The 18,700-nt window shown below is 47.8% G+C and overlaps 1 protein-coding gene across 1 annotated transcript in view; it reads left to right on the forward strand.

The window, feature by feature from the left end:
* AGK (acylglycerol kinase) overlaps positions 1-18,700 on the forward strand; it is a 51,784-nt gene that overhangs the window by 30,552 nt on the left and 2,532 nt on the right. The window contains exons 8-13 of the mRNA XM_088448800.1: positions 1,299-1,393; positions 10,104-10,173; positions 11,984-12,063; positions 13,185-13,242; positions 15,832-15,979; positions 17,449-17,546. Coding sequence (XP_088304926.1) covers positions 1,299-1,393; positions 10,104-10,173; positions 11,984-12,063; positions 13,185-13,242; positions 15,832-15,979; positions 17,449-17,546 — 549 coding nt within the window. The remainder of the gene's footprint in view (positions 1-1,298; positions 1,394-10,103; positions 10,174-11,983; positions 12,064-13,184; positions 13,243-15,831; positions 15,980-17,448; positions 17,547-18,700) is intronic.

The following is an 18,700-nucleotide window of genomic DNA, read 5'->3' on the forward strand; positions in this document are numbered from 1 at the left end:
TCTGTCTCCAAACAATGCATTGAGTGGTTTCTGGTGTCTATTGATTAACTAGATGCACACGGCCTCTGCTTTGTTTTTCTGGAGACATCGTCCTGTAAGATGTTGTCCTGTAAACCATGGTGTCTAGAGCTAGGAGGAGGAACACACTGAAACTTCTAAGTGGATTGCTCTGCCTCCTAGTGGTGGAATCTCAGAGTTGTTGAGTTTTAATCCTTTTTTTTTTTTTTCTTAGTTGCATCTTCCACTGTTCTTATGATTAGTACAAAGCAGTTAGTGGGCAAAGCCGTTATTATAAGAAACCTGCTGTAAACCTTATTAACCAATTAGATATTAGGGCCCGTATTCAATTTGAGGCGAAGACTTTTCGCCCCCGTGCAGCCTTCAGACGGTTCCCCAAAGGTAAACTGCATAAAAAAACAGTTAAGGACACCCCAAAAAAATCACTTTCAATTTGGGGGCAAGAAAAAAATGTTGAGGGACAAAATTAAAAACTAGTGAACTTGACTCTGGTGGGTTCCCAAGTATGCCCCATGTGTTTTTCTTTTCATTGCAGGTGATTGCAGCAGGTGGATTTTTCACGATTTTTTTAACTTTAGCAACTTTAAAATATGCTGGCCCCCATTTTCAAGTACCCCAAATTTGCTGGGATAAGTTATTTTCTGCAAAAAAGTTCCAGAATACTATTGTGCACCACGTATACAAAAACGTAATTTGGCAGCTATTGAGCCCGTTTAAAAACACCAAATACCTTCAGCAAGCCAAATCGGGGGGGGGGGGGGGGGGGTACCATAGCTAACCCCCATGTCAGAGCATCATTTGGGGGGTGTTGGACTGATTTCCCCAAATCTGACAGGACTTCCCGCCTGTTCAAGTTTCGCCAGGTCCCGTTTTCGCGTTCTTTCAAATTGAAATTCAAATTGGGGATACGCGGGCACGCGCGCAATACTTTTCCGCCTACAAAACAGGCGAAAAGTCCAGGAGGCGGAAAAGTATAGTGGCTCAGCTCTAATTGAATACGGCTCTGATTTCACATTTTAAAATTTTGTGATTTTCTCTGTTAGTCTCATTAAAAAAGGTAAATGTCTGGTTGCTTATATAAGGACTGGCCTGCTTATACCACTAGTTACAGGAATAAGACACCCCCACCCCACCCTCCTATGACTTCTATGGTCCTAAACTGTACAAAACACTCCCTAGGGGCCTGGAGTAATTATCTCTCCTGTTTCCATCCCTCTGCTGCTATAACATATACTCAGCTTACGCTTTGTTTTATACACCCATATTGTCTTGTTTTGCAGGATGTCTTCAGTAAGATCACCATTGGGTTTATCCCGCTAGGCATGACCAACACGCTCAGCCGCACCCTGTACCCCCAGAGTCAAAACAAAGTGCAGTAAGTGGGATTACAGCTTTTTATTATTTTTTTTGTCGTTGATCTCATCATGCCTTATTATCAGGGGTATTCAATATGGGAGCGAAAACACAGTTTTTGCGTTAATATCGCACTTATGACGTCATTATCGCAGGTTTTAGTTTACACCGTATTCAATTTCAAAGACTTTTCGCAGGCTCGAAAAAACGGTGATAACTTTTCACCATTGAATAGGTGTCGAAAAAAAGTGCAGAATTGGGGTTTAGGGGTGCAGGCTTAAAACAAATAGCCTGCACCCCTGGGAATGACATTTAAAAAAGAACTGTGTCAAAAAAAGTTTAAAAAAAAAATAGGGACACCCCAAAAAATTTATTTAAAAATTGGGGTGAAAAAAAATGGGAAAAAATTGTTTAACAATAGGGAAATAGGTTCAGGGCTATTCTGCAAATATGCGACAGGTGTTTTCTAGAATAGATTTATAGCGGCAGGTGCACAATTGCAGAATTTTAAAAAACTTACTTTAGGGACTTAAAATTATGCTAGTACCCATTTTCATGTACCCCACATTTGATGGGACCACTTAAAAAAATGAAAAAAATAACCTAAGTGCTCTTCTGCAACACTTCTTCAATGTCGGGAAAAAACACCTGCTGCGGCTATTTAAATCCCCGACTTTCATTTAAAGGCTAAAACGGGGGTACCCATAGTGATCCCCCATGTTTTTACAACTTTAGGGGGTCCCTACAATTTTTTTAAGGAAAAATTCGTAACTTTACGCAAATCCAACTTCGCAGGCTCCCGTTTTCGTTAACTTCATATTGAACGCGCGCCCGATACTTTAACGCAGGTAAAAGCTCCGATATGAAACGTAAACTTCGACAGCGAAGTTTACGTTTCATATTGAATACTCCTCTATGCGAGAAGTGCACTGCAAAGGTCAGAGGAGCTTATCGCTTTCTACTGTCTCTCTAATTATTTTATGTCTGGAAGCAGCCATTGTGCATGGCCTCTGACCTCCGACCCCCCCAACATGTACCCCTCAAATCAATGATGTATGTTTTAAGAAAACCTGTAATGAGCGAGACTTTTACTAAAGGAGGGCTTAATGTTACAGCAGTTGTAAAGCTAATTTGTAAAACAAAAAACCGTTGCCGAGGGTTAAGGCACATCAGTCGCTGTGCTCGTTTCCTGTCACTCCTGCCATCGGCAACGATTACTCAGGCAGCTAGGTGACAGTGTTCGACGGTGGGCAGTCTATGACGGAGGGACCCCCCATACATTTATGGTCCTGATCGTGAGCAGGTAAAATGACAGGTGTCGGGATCTCGACGCCTGCTATTTAACCCTTGCCGGGATTAGACAGTTGGGAAGCCGGCGGTCGGGATTCCGTCTGTTGGTTTCCCGACTGCTTCCCCGTGATACGCCCATGAAAATTAGCAATTCCGTGTGTCCACATGGTTGCCACCAAGTTACCGCCTGTTTCACGGAAAGTGTGGTCCATCGACGGACATATCGATCAGTACGTAATAGCAATCTCACGTGACCGATCCGGCTCATGCGGAGTTGCCAGTTTCTCGCTTTGGCGCATGCGCAGTATGCTTAAAATCTGCCAGTTTAAGGTATAATTTCTACTTCAGGGTCCATAGGGTATCCACAGGATACCTTGGGGGTGGGTATAGGCGATGGCGGCAGACATCCAGGCACCACAGAGTTAAAAACTTCTCCATCCTCCCAGGATGCACTGGGGTCCCTCTCCTATACCCCGCCCCCGAGCCTCAGGTCGGTGCGTGGCCGAAGTCGGATGCACCGTACAGAGTGGGGGTCTGCACGGCCCCTGAAGTTCTTCAATGCAGCTGTGGCTGCACATCTAACGAGCAGACAACATGGACAGTCTGTACTGACGTCCATGTCGTCGCTCCTACACCCCGCTGGTACCAGAACGCCGGTACTGATCCGGGGATGCTGGTGGGTGACTGGGGTCACAGCTAGCGCTGGCCCCGGTTGCCTGGACTGTGGCCGGATTTACGGGGGTTCAGGTAAGCGGCAAGGTCCCGCGGTGGGTCCCAGCCGAATAGCACAGTCCTTAGTCCCCAGGCAGGGGGCTCCCTGGGGACTGGCTGCAGTGTGGAACCAGGCTACTGATCCCTGCGCTTTCCACTACCTCCTGGGACTGAGGACTGGACAGAAACAGTAAATGTCCAGCGTCCCAGGGGTTATATGCATGCCAGGGGAGCGCGCTTTCTCTGCTAAGCAGCCGGCGCCTCCCCCGCTGCACACGGCCTCTCCACAAGGTGGTTTAGCATCTGCATGCGCTCCGCCCCCTGGACCAGCCCTCCCTCTGCTCCTCGGTGGCCATTTTAATACATGTGGCAAACACTGCTGGAAGCTGTTAACGCGGGCATCGTGGTCTGGGTCCCCCTGCATACCTCTCCTCCGGTGCAAGGTCAGTGTACGCAGCGCTGTTTCCTACCAGGCTGAGGTCTGGTTAGTTGATGAAGCGCAGATACTGCAGGGTTTTCAATATTGTGCATTGTATGTGACTTTGGGCTAGCGCTGCTGTCTGTTACTTTCACATACTGTCAGCTATTTTCCCTATCCCTTTCTTCTTCTCTGCTAACAAGCCCTTGCGGTGCGGTGTTGCAAGGGGGATTTATACCTCACTATACAACTTGTTGTGAAGTGCGGTGGTCACATACAGCTCCGGGTCACACACTCAGTATGTCTGACAGTGAGCATGATTTCCCTATTCCGCCTCAGTGTACTGTATGCAAGGTACCATTGGCAGAGGGGTGATGGTAACTCGGATGGATTATGTAAGGCGTGCCTGCGGTTGGCACGGCCGATTTCTGTCACTACACCTGTGCAGAAGCTAACATGGTCTTGTTTTGCTACGGCACTTACTATCCTGGTGTGCCAGTTAGCGACAACCCCTGCGTGTCCCCAGATGGGGGTCTCACAGCAGTCTATGGTGTCATCCCCTATGCAGGGGTTTCCCAAACAGTTAATCGTACCTCAGAGTTTCCCGTTGTCGCCCCTTCAGGTCATCCATGAACCTGCGTGGGCTAATTCACTGTCTACCTCAGTACAACAGCTATCAGAGGTGTTACAGGGCGAGTCGTCTGTGCGGGCGCAGAAGCGTCAGCTGCAACCTCATCAAGATCAGGATGCTGTGACGACAGATGATGGCTCATACGTGCGGTGCGCACGGCCTTGGTTATTGAGGATGACGCTCTGTAGCTAAATCAAAATATGCATTTTTCAAGGATATTAAAAGTGATGCTACGGTGTTTCCCCTATCTGATCAGCTAGTGGATCATTTAGAGGAGGCGTGGAAAACGCCTGGCAAGCGTTACCAGCCCCCTAGACGGTTTGCGGTGGCATACCCTTTTGCAGATAATTATTTTGCAAAATGGGATAACCCGCCACAAGTGGATTCACACGTCTAGTAAAGAGTGCTACGTTGCCTATGCCCTCTATGTCCTCCTTAAAGGATCCAACGGATCGCAGGGTAGAAATATGTTTGAAAATGATTTATTCCCTTGCAGGAGGCGTGTCCAGACCGGATTTGGCCGTGTGATGGGTGGCAAGTGCTATGGAGCACTGGGCTGATACCTTGGAGGCATCCCTGGACCCAGACTCGTCACCTGAACAGGTGGAGTTGGTGGGTAATTTAAGGGACTCAGCTACCTTCATTAATGAGGCAGCTTTAGATATGGGCCTCATGGCGTCCAAGATCTCCTCGGCAGCAGTGGCGGCTCGTCGTATCCTGTGGCTGCGTTCTTGGAAGGCGGATGCTGATTCCAAAAAGGGTTTGGAGGGGTTACCCTTCAATGGAGAAGTGCTGTTTGGCCTTGATCTAGACAAAATTGTGGATACTTTGGCAGCAGCTAAGCCTGCGTGTCTGTCTTCCACTACTGTCCCATCAGGAGCGTGTTCTTCGTCCTTTCGGCCCTGCAGAATGCAGAACAGACCCAGGGTACAGTCCTTTCCTAGGAGGACTGCCGCCAAGAAACCTGCAAAGCCCAGGAAGCAGGCCTGGAGTACCAGACGTCCCACTCCCAAGTCCGATGACAAACCTTCGGCCTGACGGGACGGGCCTCTCTTTGGGGGACCTCAAAGTGAGAGGCCGACTTCTGAAATTCGCCCAAAGCTGGTGTCTGACCACTTCAGACACATGGGTCAGAGAAGTGGTCTCTCAGGGGTACGCCCTCTCCTTCCGCAGGAGGCCTCCCAGCCGGTTTTTCACCACGGGCCTTCCGTCCAATCAGGACAAGGCCCGGGAACTCAAGAAGGTAATGCACTCGATGCACCAGAATGGAGTTATAGTGCCAGTTCCTTTGTCTCAGAAGGGATTGGGGTATTACTCCAATCTTTTTCTGGTGCAGAAACCCAATGGGTCCTAACGGCCAATACTCAACCTCAAATCCCTCAACAAATTTCTGAGGGTTCCTCTGTTCAGGATGAAGACCCTGTGTTCCATTATTTTACCAATGGAACCTGGGGATTTCATGGTGTCACTGGATATTCAGGATGCTTACCTGCATATCCCTATTGTCCCAGCACACCAGTGCTTCTTCAGATTTGCAGTGGTCAAGGACCACTTCCAGTTTCAAGCTCTGCCCTTTGGTCTGGCTACAGCACCTCGGGTGTTCACCAAAGTTATGGCCGTCATGGCAGCCCACCTGCAGCTGCAGGGAGTCCGCCTGTTACCTTATCTGGACGATCTGCAACTAACAGTCTCTGTATTGCAGTCTCTCGGCTGGCTGATAAATTGGTCCTCCCTGGTACCATAACAGAGGATGCTCCATCTAGGAGCTCTGTTGGATTCCCAACATCAGAGGATCTTGGTGACGGGAGAAAAGATCTCTGCGTTACAGGCAAAGGTCCTTCTTTGCCTGCAGAGTCGCCGGGTGTCTATTCACTTGGCAATGAGGTTACTGGGATCCATGGTATCCATGTTCGACATGGTGGAGTTTGCCCAGTTTCACTCAAGACCTCTGCAGAAGTTGATCCTCTCCAGATGGAATGGGTCGCCCCAAAGGATAAAGACACAGACTATGGTGCTTTCCCCGGAGGTGCGATTATCTCTGGCCTGGTGGCTACAGACTGCTCACCTGAACAAGGGGCGCCCCTTTTGGAAAGCCGACTGGGCCCTTCTGACGACGGATGCCAGTCTCCGAGGCTGGGGAGCGGTGATGGGTCCACACTTCTTTCAGGGAAGGTGGACATCGGTAGAAGCTGCTCTTCCAATAAACATATTGGAACTGCGGGCAGTATTCAAGGCTCTCCAGCAAGCAAGACAGATCCTGCAGGGTAAACCTGTGCAGGTACAGTCGGACAACGCCACCACGGTGGCATACATAAACCGCCAAGGAGGGACTCGCAGTCAGGTGGCTCTAACAGAGGTGTCCCGCATTCTAGTATGGGCGGAAAAGCATCTCACCGCAATATCAGCAGTGTTCATACCAGGAGTTCTCAACTGAGAAGCAGACTTTCTCAGCCATCAAGACGTGCATCCAGGAGAGTGATCTCTTCACCAGGAGTGTGTCAGCTACTGGTGAACAAGTGGGGCCTTCCAGAGATAGATCTCATGGCCTCATGACACAACTAAAAATGCCAATGTTCAGGTCAAGAACAAGCGACACAAAGGCTTGTCTAGTGGACGCTCTGGCGGTCAAGTGGACCTTCCAGTATGCGTACCTCTTCCCTCCGTTCTTCCTCGAGTGATACGCAACTTCAAGCAAGAAGGCGGCACGCTACTGCTGATTGCTCCAGCGTGGCACAGGCGCCACTGGTACACGGATCTTCAGAGTCTCTCAGTGGACACTCCGCTGTTGTTGCCTCAACGTCAGGACCTGCTATCTCAGGGTCCTTGCCTTCATATGGACCTGAGTCGGCTGTCTTTGACGGCGTGGCTATTGAGACTGCCCTCTTGAGGTCCAGAGGTTTCTCCAGTTTGGTGGTCAACACCATGCTGAGAGCTCGGAAGCCTTCATCTGCCAACATCTACCATAGAGTGTGGCGGGCTTTCTTCCAGTGGTGTCGCACTAGAGGTTATGCTCCTCAGGTGTTCAGATTGTCCAGGGTTCTGGCCTTCCTACAGGCGGGTTTAGACCAGGGTCTTCGCCTAGCTTCCCTGAAGGTACAGGTGTCTGCACTTTCAGTGTGGTTTCATCGTAGGATTGTTATGCTTTCTGATGTCCGCACCTTTATGCAAAGGGTGCTTCTTATTCAGCCTCCCTTTGTTCCACCTGTGGCACCATGGGATCTGGCTGTGGTCTTGGAGACTCTTCAAGGACCGCCATTTGAACCACTGGGCTCAGTGGATTTAAAATGGCTAACCATTAAGACTGTATTCCTTCTGGCTATTGCTTCGGCCAGAAGGGTTTCGGAATTGGGAGCTCTCTCATGTAGACCTCCATTTCTAATTTTTCTTAGAAACAGGGCTGTGCTGCGCACTCGTCCTGGGTTTCTTCCAAAGGTGGTATCTAGTTTCCATATCAACAAGGAAATTATTGTACCATCGTCTACTTCACCGGACCTTTCGGTTGGTGAGGCCACCTTGGATGTAGTGCGGGCCTTGAAAATCTATGTAGACCGCACTTCTGTCTATTGGAAGTCAGACTCTTTGTTTGTCCTTTATGGCTTCCACAAAAGAGGTTGGCCTGCCACTAAAGAAACATTGGCAGGATGGATTCGACTGGCTATCTCTGAAGCTTTTGCTCACGAGGGCCTTCCTGTTCCATCTTCTGTTAAGGCTCATTCCACTAGGTCTGTGGGTCCTTCGTGGGCAGCTCGATGTGGCGCCTCAGCTGTTCAGCTTTGCAAGGCGGCCACGTGGTCATCTGTCCATACTTTCTTACGGTATTATACTTTTGATATCTATGCCTCTCAGGATGCTTCCTTCGGGCGACGGATTCTCCTCTCAGCACAGGAGCGTCCCCACCCTTGAAGGATACTGCTTTGGGACATCCCCAAGGTATCCTGTGGATACCCTATGGACCCTGAAGTAGAAAATATGAGATATGGTAAGAACTTACCCTTGTTATCTCTATTTCTATGAAGTCCATAGGGTTCCACAGGACTCCCGCCCTGTCGCACCTGTACTGCAGATGGGCTGTGATTCTGGTCACCGGTTTTTCCCTCTCCCTCTGGTGAGAATGTGATTCTTGTGTGTTCCAGACTTTCTTCTCTCTCTCTTTATCCTCCTCCGGCCTATGGCTTGTGACGAAACCTGTGTCCCTGAGGCTCGGGGGCGGGGTATAGGAGAGGGACCCCAGTGCATCCTGGGAGGATGGAGAAGTTTTTAACTCTGTGGTGCCTGGATGTCTGCCGCCATCGCCTATACCCCCAAGGTATCCTGTGGAACCCTAAGGACTTCGTAGAAATAGAGATAACAAGGGTAACTTCTTACCATATCTCATATTATGTGTAACTATCAAAGTTCTTCATTTGTAAAGGGGAATAGATTGTATTGCCCCCGTATAACATGGCAGCCTGTGTTCATCTTTCTCGCTGTCTACGTGCGCACCTCTCCTGAACTGACATCGTTATTCTGCTCTTTCATCAATAACTAAGCACAGTTGTGGATTACTGGCGGAGACAGATTAATTTCTTGCATTTTATTGCTTATAAATAGGTCTTAAACACATATGTGCCTATACGCCGCAGAGCCTACGAGACAGTACGACTTAGCCTTTAGAGATTTGTCAAGTAACTGTACCGCTTGTAAAGTTTTAATTGGCCCCTGTCTGCTTCTCCTTGTTTGACCTATACAGATATGAATTCCGTCTAGTTTTACAGTCAAAACAATCGTCTGGGAAAACTTTTTTTTTTTTTTTCCCCACCACCACCAGGGCTAATTGACGTTCCTCTTTCTCAGAATTAAAGTCACAGCCATTATAGAAGATGGTTATTATCCAGGCTGTGGGTAGGAGGCTTAAAAGGTGTTTTGAAATTTCACTTATTATATTTCTGAATATTGCATTTTTTTTAATGTCGTTAAGACTGAACTGCAGAGAAAACGCTTAGAGCGCGGATAACATTGCTGTTTGTTTTTATTCTTCTGCGCTAATCCCGGAGCGTTGGCTGTATTTGACGTCAAAAGGTGCCACGCAAATAGTCCTGGCAAGCCTGTGACATTTGTGCCTGTGCTACGGGCTGCAAGACCCTAGACAATGGATGTTTTTGACATTAACTGCGTTGCGCGCACATTAGTCACTTGGAAAACTGCGTTTAGTTATTTTTGTTTTTATTAAACCCTTCTTTGACTCTATTGGTGTATTTCCATCCAAGGCAGGTGGGCCTTGGGGTGAGCAGACATAAGTACTCCCCGTGGTAAAGGGGATTTGCAGTCAAATGTTGGGGGACTGCATCCAGTGATAACATAGGTATAATGCCTGGACAGCTCACAATGGGGCAGCAGCAACACTTTACTATGTGGGTGCTGTGACTGTCTGATCAGTGGCTGCAGCTCTGAGGGTTTGCTAACATCTGCCAATCTGTGGCACTTACCAATGATTTCTTATTTGGGCATCAGGACCTAAATCTTCCGGGATCGCTAAGAGGTAGCGAATGCCGCAAGTGTTTGATCTTCAGCCCCGACCACCTGTGATTGAGGCCTAATGCTGAGTACAGCGCTTGTACAGTCCTTTGCCACTCTCCGCCTGTATTCGTACCCATCTAAGTCGTTCTCCTTTCCATCCTGATCTCCCCATTCTCTCTCTTCCAGGCACATCTCTGATGCTACACTCTCCATCCTGAAAGGAGAGACTGTTCCGCTTGATGTACTGCAAATAAAGGTGAGTGGCCAGAAGAGGGGACACGTTACATATTGTTATTATATTGTGCAAAGAACCGACGGCCGAGGCGATGACGTCGGCCTCTCGGCCCCTGGAATCATTCCAACCTTCTAATTGTGTCTGTTCACAAGATAACAGAAAGTGCGCATGAGACTCTGCACCAGCAGTTTCCATTATAGCCATATGCCAGCAGAGCGACACACGGCAAATACATTTATACCTAAGAACAAAACGATGTTAATTTTCCTTTACAGTCGCTCAAAACATTTTTCTCATGACGGTTTTCCGGCCTCTTTTTAGAGGCTTCTTTGGTCTCCAGGCTGCAATTTCTTTGTTTGCGCTGAGCAGTTTCTTTGCGTTGTCAACGACGACAGTGAAATACGTTATTATCCCCATAATCCTGCATAACGATGCCTGCAAGTAACCAGCTGTATGCAGGGTAATGCCATGGCAGGTGTATCGCAGCCAATCAGACCCCCCCCCTCTCCTCCCACCCCAGCTCCGTCCAGTCTTACATCGCTTCCCGCTCCTTTCGGTCCCATTCGCCACCCTACCCCATTTGTGTCCATTAACCTAACAGTATGTTCTCGGAGTGTGATAGGAAATGAGGGGAGAAACTCATGAGAACATACAAACTCCACACAGGTAATGCCTTAGGGCCTGATTCAGAGCCGGACGCTCTGAGCAGAGCGCTCGTTCTGAATCAGGGCCCTCCTCCATGAAAATGGAGCGGCCTCCTTGCCGCTCGTATAGCTGTGGGTGACCACCCACAGCATATGCGAGCGGCCAAAAAGATGGTCGCGATGGTCTTGACCATCGCGACCATCGGACTTGCGACGGAGACCCTGCGGTAGGGTCTCCCTGCCACATGCCCTGGAGTGATTTTGGCTCTATCAGAGCCAAAATCACTCCCACTGACATCACTAGTGATGTCAGTGAGGCCGGCTTCAGACGGTAGGCGTTCCCATGGGAACGCCTCCGTCTGGCAGGGACGCCCCCCAAAGGGGGCGTGCTGTCAATCAACATCGACAGCACGCCCCCTTTGGTGCGAGACCCGGAGCGATGGGAAGCCCGTCGCTCCCCGGGTCTCGCGCATGCGCACAACGGAGCTCCCTCCGTCGTGCGCATGCGCAGTGGGGAACATCGACCCGCTTGCGAGCATACTGCTGCTCGCGAGCGGGTCTGAATGACCCCCTTAGTCAGGAATTGTAATCATTACCTTGTACCTAGCAGTTACCTAGGAACTGATGACAATACAAAGACACTAAGGTCCCATGTCACGTTGCAGGTTCCTAGCCAATGGATCAGCTAAAATATTGGTTCAGCTCACAAAATGGCAGCTTCCGCTGTGTGTAGGCGACAGGCTCACCAAGACGGGACATCCGTACTGTACGTTCTTCAGCCCATTCCGCTGTTGAAGCAGAGCGTCTCCCCCCTAAACCCACACCCCTCCTTCGCGTTAGTGCTTGAGCAAGTGTGTAAGGAGTTCTAGTTATTAGCCGGTTGAGATACTTAGTAATTGTCAATTTGAATTAAATAAGAGCGTTTAACCGTTCAGCTCAACCTTTCGTTCATCTGTAATTCTAATTCAATGTATATAATAGTACTTTTATTGATCTAGAGAACACTGAGTAAAAGCTCCAAAGGGAATAATCTCCTTGCATTAGGTAAAATAAAGGTTATGGGACCAATAACACTTATCGCATCGCTCGCTGGACCACGTGCGCTATTATCTCTTCTTTATGGAGAGTAAGGTATTCTCCTGCCTGTCGTCCTCATGGTCTCTTCCTTCCCCGCTGTGTCCTGTCAGGGAGAGAACGAGCAGCCTGTGTTCGCCGTGAGCGGCCTGAGATGGGGAAGTTATCGCGATGCTGCCGTAAAATCCACCAAGTAAGTTCACCTACGTCACAATCTCTTGAGTGTATCAAAGGTTGCGCGGCCGGGTCAGAGCTATGAATCCTGAAAGTGCGAACGTATATACTGGGTACAGGGGCATCATAGTGACAATACCTATTTTACGTGCTTTGTAGGACAGACACGCTGCTTAAAATGGGGTTATTCCCCATCCTGGCCGATACTTGATTCTAAAGTTATTATTTGGAAAACTAATAGCAATGATCTATTATGGTCTATGGCAGATACTGTGCGTTGGATTTATTTAGTAGACACAGTAGTATAGCAGGATAATCTCTGTAGCAAATACATTTGTAGTTCATTGTTGTTTTGTTTTCATCTTAGTTGGGTAATCTTTTACATCTTTATTCATATTTCTTTATATGCATGATTCTGTACCCACTAACGCTTACATATTCAGTAGGGGTATAGAGCGCATATACCTGCAATTTGTAATTCTTTGTAAAATTAGAAAGGACAGACACCCTTTTAAAAGTGCAGCCATGCCTCGTACCTCAACATTAGTCCAGTGCGCAGTATACCTCCATTTGTGCTATGTAGTTCATTGTTTTACAGAACATTTATACAAAAATAAAACTAATTACCTATAGAGGGCTGTGTTGTCTCTGTAATGTCCCATCTGAACGTTGCAGCTGGGGAGCTTACTGGCCATTTATAATGTAAGTTTGTGCAGTATGGAAAGGCCTCTTCTTAAATACACAAAACTATATATAACTTGTCGCCTACGTCACGGCGAGCAAATGTCTCCTACTGTCCGCGATATGGGGTTATATTTTTGTGCAATTCTCCTCACGAGAATAATTCTATACATTCGCCCTTAAATATTGACGTAGATAAATTCAGATGGAGAACTAGAAATGTACATTCGGCCCATGTAATACACCGGTAATTATGGTATGTATCGGGGATGGGCCTGGTCTGGCAGCACGGTGTACACAAGTATGTAGTGTGAGCCACAGGCATCCCTCTTATAATGGGAGCTGGAGAGCACAAGGTGGACAGTTCTGTAAATATACTATTACATTTAATGTCATTGTCTAGTAATGCGGGTAAATGTAATTGTTCCCTCTTTGTCAATCACAATCTTCCCTTTACAGATATTGGTATTTGGGGCCGTTGAAGACGAGAGCCGCTCATTTGTTCAGCACACTTAAGGTACAATCTGGGCCCTTAATCTAGGACACGGCTCCCCGGCGCTCTATAAAACATTGCAAAACACAGAAAAGCCAGCCTGCGGGTAGATAGCTGCAATGTGTTAACCCCCTGTCCAACAGTGCAAACTGCTTACTGCAATTCAACGTTATATCTATATAGTAAATAATGCAGAATTATGCAGCATCTACTTTTAACATTTAAATATCTCTATATCCATAGAAATATGGAAATATATAGATCATAGAGTACCGTGCAGGGGTTCATCAAATCCACAAGTCCATTTGGGATTTGACATAATAATAATAATAAGCTTTCTGTAGTAACGAGCCACAGTGCACTATTTGGAGAAGAACAGTAGAGTGATATCGGCAGAGATTGGCACACTCGCCGCATGGTAATGGTAATAATAATCATCTCATTACCACGCAAGCACCCGACGCTACTCCGGTGACGCCCTCAGCAGACTTCCGCACAAAGCTGTACATAAACATTGCACTTTATATCACTAGTTAATGGTCATAGCTTTGATTCAATTAAAACTTTGGTTCCTCGGCTTAAGTTCGGTATATTGCTACTCTCATTGGCAGCAGTAAGAAGAGTGACACCTGCAGGTTCTACAATAAACTACATACAGGAGAAGGGTTATTATGGCGGCAAATATGGGTGTGGATCAAAAGATCGACAATGTAACGGTTGACAGTCAGCGGGTCGCCACCAATTGGTCGACATGCAATAGGTCAACAGTGCAGAAGGTTGGTCTCCTAAATCAGTGGTCGGGGAACGGGTAAATTACCCCACATGGGGTAAAAATGAAATTCCTGGGGGTAATGGACGGACAGCCGGGCATGCATATGAATCATTCTATAATATAGAATGATTCATATGCATGCCCGGCTGTGCCGCAGGGAGGCTCTAAGCCAGATGCCCGCTGAGATGTTATTACCAGCGGGCGCCCGACTCCTTCCCTGCAGCGCCGCGTTAGCCGGAGGCTGGAGCTCTCTTCTGAACTCCAGCTTCCACTTCTCTCCATGCGCACTATGGGAGAGACGTCATGATGTCTCTCCCATAGTTCCGAGGAGCAGCCGGGCGGACAGGACAGCGGCGGATGCAGGAGTGGGGATTAAGGTGTTTTTTTTTGGTACAAGCGGCACTACAGGGGCATTATATGGGGGCACTACTACAGGGGCATAACTATGGGGGCACTACTACAGGGACATTATATGCGGGCACTACTACAGGGACATTATATGGGGGCACTACTACAGGGGCATTATATGGGGACACTACTACAGGGGCATTATATGGGGACACTACTACAGGGGCATTATCTGGGGGCACTACTACAGGGGCATAACTATGGGGGCACTTCTACAGGGGCACTACTACAGGGGCATTATATGGGAGCACTACTATAGGGGCATTATATGGGGGCACTACTACAGGGGCATTATATGGGGGCACTAGTACAGGGGCATAACTGTGGGGGCACTAGTACAGGGGCATTATATGGGGGCACTACTACAGGGGCATTATATGGGGGCACTACTACAGGGGCATTATATGGGGGCACTACTACAGGGGCATAACTATGGGGGCACTTCTACAGGGGCATAACTATGGGGGCACTTCTACAGGGGCATTATATGGGGGCACTACTATAGGGGCATTATATGGGGGCACTACTACAGGGGCACTACTACAGGGGCATTATATGGGGGCACTACTACAGGGGCATAACTGTGGGGGCACTACTATATGATTTCCTTCCTTTCAAATCAAGCGGGTAACGTCGGCCTATCTAAATATGTTTTGGGGTAAAAGGTAAAAAAGTTCCCTGACCCCTGTCCTAAATGTATGGGGATTGAGGGCTTGTCTTATTACGTATCTGCTTATAGAGCGCACCCCGTCGCCTGTAGGTGGCGTAGTTTACCAGTTACTGCTCATAGGCATCTCCCAGTACGGTTTTCCAGCAGCTCAATTACAGCAAAACTTCGGCTGAGGGTCTGTGTACCTATTACCGTTCTAGGTTCCTGTCATTGTTTCTGTGTATGAGCAAAACTCACTGCTCCCCACCCCAGTTAGTAGGAACTCACAGGTCCCACTTACCTCTGCTAAAGGCCAGAAGATTAGATTTTGGAAGTCAGCAGGGAAGGGTGGGGGGGAGAGAGGCAGGTGAGTTTGGTTCCCCATTCAACGCTGAGGGCTGGTTTGCCTATCCATAGATTTACTAGGCTGCAATTTGGAACATAACGATATTTATAGCGTAACTCTAGGGGAATGAGAGCACATTTCACAGTGCGCTGACAGATCAGGGTTGTAGAAGCGGAACATGTAATTACAGCAGACAAAGGTGTATTCTGGGCTGAATTGGTATATTTCAGATTTTTAAGGTTCCAGTCACTTGTGATGCGCAGATTAATGGTAGACGGTAGGAGCTATTAAACATGGTTATGAAAGGCTGTTATTTAGCTTCTTCCTATTGTGCCTCATCCTGCCAGGGGGTGTTTAATTTTCAGGAGGAAATGTTTTCCAGCAATGAATGGGTTACTGACTTCCTCCGTTTTTTTGTCCTGGCTGCGATTATTGCAGGAGTGGCCCCAGAGACACCAGGCATCTATCCTGTTCCTAGGGCCCACAGAGAAACCACCCGAAGAGCCAGCGGAGAAGCCAGTTCGCCCGTCTCTGCTCGTCAGGTTATACAGGAGGCTGGCCCAGTACTGGTCACCTCCAAAACTTGGTACGTTTACCACCTGCTTTGCACAAATATGATTATCCTTTATTTATAGATCGCCAACCTGTACAATCAGAGAACCAGACCCATTGGTGCTTGCCGTGTAATCCCCTAACACAGTAACGCACAATTCAGTCAAAAGTCGATTGACCATCCAATGACTTCTTTGTACCACGAGGTGAAAATGGACATCTAGAGCAGGCCCGGCCAGTCTGTGGCTCTCCAGCTTGTTGGAAAACTACAAGTCCCAGCATGCACTGCCACAGTCTTCGCATTCCTTAATAGCAAAACTGTGGCAGGACATGCTGGGAGTTGTAGTTTGACAACAGCTGGAGAGCCACAGGTTGGCCAGGCCTGATCTAAAGAGAACCCATAGACCTGAGCAAAACATACAAAGTCCATGCAGAGAGCAACCAGGGTAAAAATGTAAACTCTAGACTCCAGGGCTGTCAGGCAACGGTGATGATCATTCTGTATATTGGTTAGTTTTTGGACTGCTTTTTCCATTATGGCAATTATGGAACAGCCAATTATCAAACCCACAAAGCATTCCATGTGTAAAACGTCAGTGTTAGGAATGTGTGCTAAGTAGCTTTAAGTCGGGAAAACTGAGCATTTTTCCGTACAAGGAAAATACTTCATTTTTAAGTATGTGACCCCCCACTCAGGTGTGATTTCAGGATCTTCCAGTCCTGGTAGCTTAATCTCATCTCACTAGAGATACGTCCAATCTGTGTGTGCATGGCAAAGTAGACCTTCACTTTTGTGGCATGGAGAGTGCCCGCCGTTTGTTGTGACATTGCTTTGGCCAAAACCATTACATCACACTACGAGGAGAGGCAATAAACAGCATGCATAGCTCATACCGTGCCCATACCTCAACCAGATTGGCAGCACCCAACACGAGGCAGATTGAAATTTATGGCAAGTATTTATCGGCATGCGTTTGCAGCGGTCATCTAGCATGTGCTAATGACACGTAACCGGTGATTATGTGTATACTCGTCCTTACAGCAGTCGTATGTCAAACCCCCCTTAACTTCCCCTTCCTGTCAAACCTCTCTAGTCATAAGGAGTCGCAAGTGCCAGATACACAGGTCCGCAATTGCGCATATTGGGTTCGTCAGTAGGCACAGTGCGATACTAGTAACGATCATTCACCATGAGCACCAAAGTGAGATTTTTGAAGCAGTAGCTAGAATGGTCAATGGTGCGCGGACCATTTTGCAGCCGTTTAGTAGCTAATTACAGGTTGTAAAGGAGGAGGGAGGAGATTATCCAATTAAACTAAGCTAAAGTAGAAAACGCTCCGTGTGAGGTTGCATTAGGATCTGTCATTCTCAACCCAAATAATGGAATCTTTACAGCAGCAGTATTCTATTCATGATGAGGGGGGTGCAGGAAAAGATTGCTCCTCCAGTTGTTTGTTTGTATGTCAGATCCATCGCTGTAATAATCTGCCTGCTATTCTGCAGAGCTTCCAGTGGAGGCGCCACCTGAGCCCTGGGAAGAGATTCAGCTCTCCGCCACTGAACTGACCATTAGAACGCAGAACCACCGCCCGGACCTGACGGTAAGGCCACACGGAGCACCGCTGCTGAGTTCAGAAGCATTACAAGACTATTTACTGCTGTACCCGGGATAACGTACAGCAGGAACAATCTATTCTACTATCCACTGTGTCGCAGCAAAGTGCAGAGCCCATATTATGGGGGTAGCAGAGATTGTGTGAGGACAGCCGGGTGCTGCTTACATGTAATTTAGTATGATCTAGGGGCGTTGTTCCATATTTACGGGAAAACCTTGGAGAATAGTATAATACTAATTCTGTATATTTTGGGGTTTTGTGGCTCCGCTTGCTGATAAAATAGTCACGGTAATGTGGCTGCAATTCCTAAACGCTCTCACCCAGGTTAATAAATGGAAGGTATAGATGGACATGTGTTTTACATGACAATTGTGCAGCAAAAACACAAGTTCTGTCTTTTATATATTCGGTGTCCTGTGTGACCCAGGATGACCTCAGGGATACAGTAATGTCATTATAGATGGGCTGCAGTGATGGTTTTCCTATCTCACCCTGACACTGCGCGCCTTGCCTACTTTACTGGGAGACACTTCTGGGCTGAGTCAGGCGCCCACACTGCCCCTTTTCCGTACCGCTGCGGCAACCTGCTTGCTACCTTGCGTAAATGTGAGTTTCTGCCGGTCTATGCCCATAACCCGTGTATCAGCGCGCAGAAGGCCGGCCCGCACACTGTTTTTACGATCGCAGCCATCAACATTGGTATCAGGATTTGCACCAACCCCATGCTGGATACCAAACATCCGCATGAAGCCGGTGTCCTGTCTCCGCCCGCACGCTGCGAACAATCATGGAAGTCGAAGTACGCGCCCACAAAATGCGTTCCCGTGCCAACCCAGGTGCCCCCCAAAAAGGCCCATTTCATGGGAGGAGTGGTCCATCAACTGGTGGATCCTTCCATCCGAGCTTGCTATCTCCGCCCATGTGCCAATCGCTTTCTATGGCGTATGCGCAGTTTGCAGATAATTAGAATAAAAAAAATATATAAATCCTGCGCACACAAAATAAAAGGGCTACTCAAAAAATGTGCTCCCCACCACAATGTTATGACAATCAAAACAATACAATAAATCAAGCGCTCCTTTTTCTGAGATCTATATGAATAAACTTCCAAAAGACAGTCTTTATAGACGAATTTTCCT

Source organism: Taudactylus pleione, unplaced genomic scaffold, assembly GCF_031769625.1.
Source record: "Taudactylus pleione unplaced genomic scaffold, aTauple2 ptg000465l, whole genome shotgun sequence".
Lineage (NCBI taxonomy): Eukaryota > Metazoa > Chordata > Amphibia > Anura > Myobatrachidae > Taudactylus > Taudactylus pleione.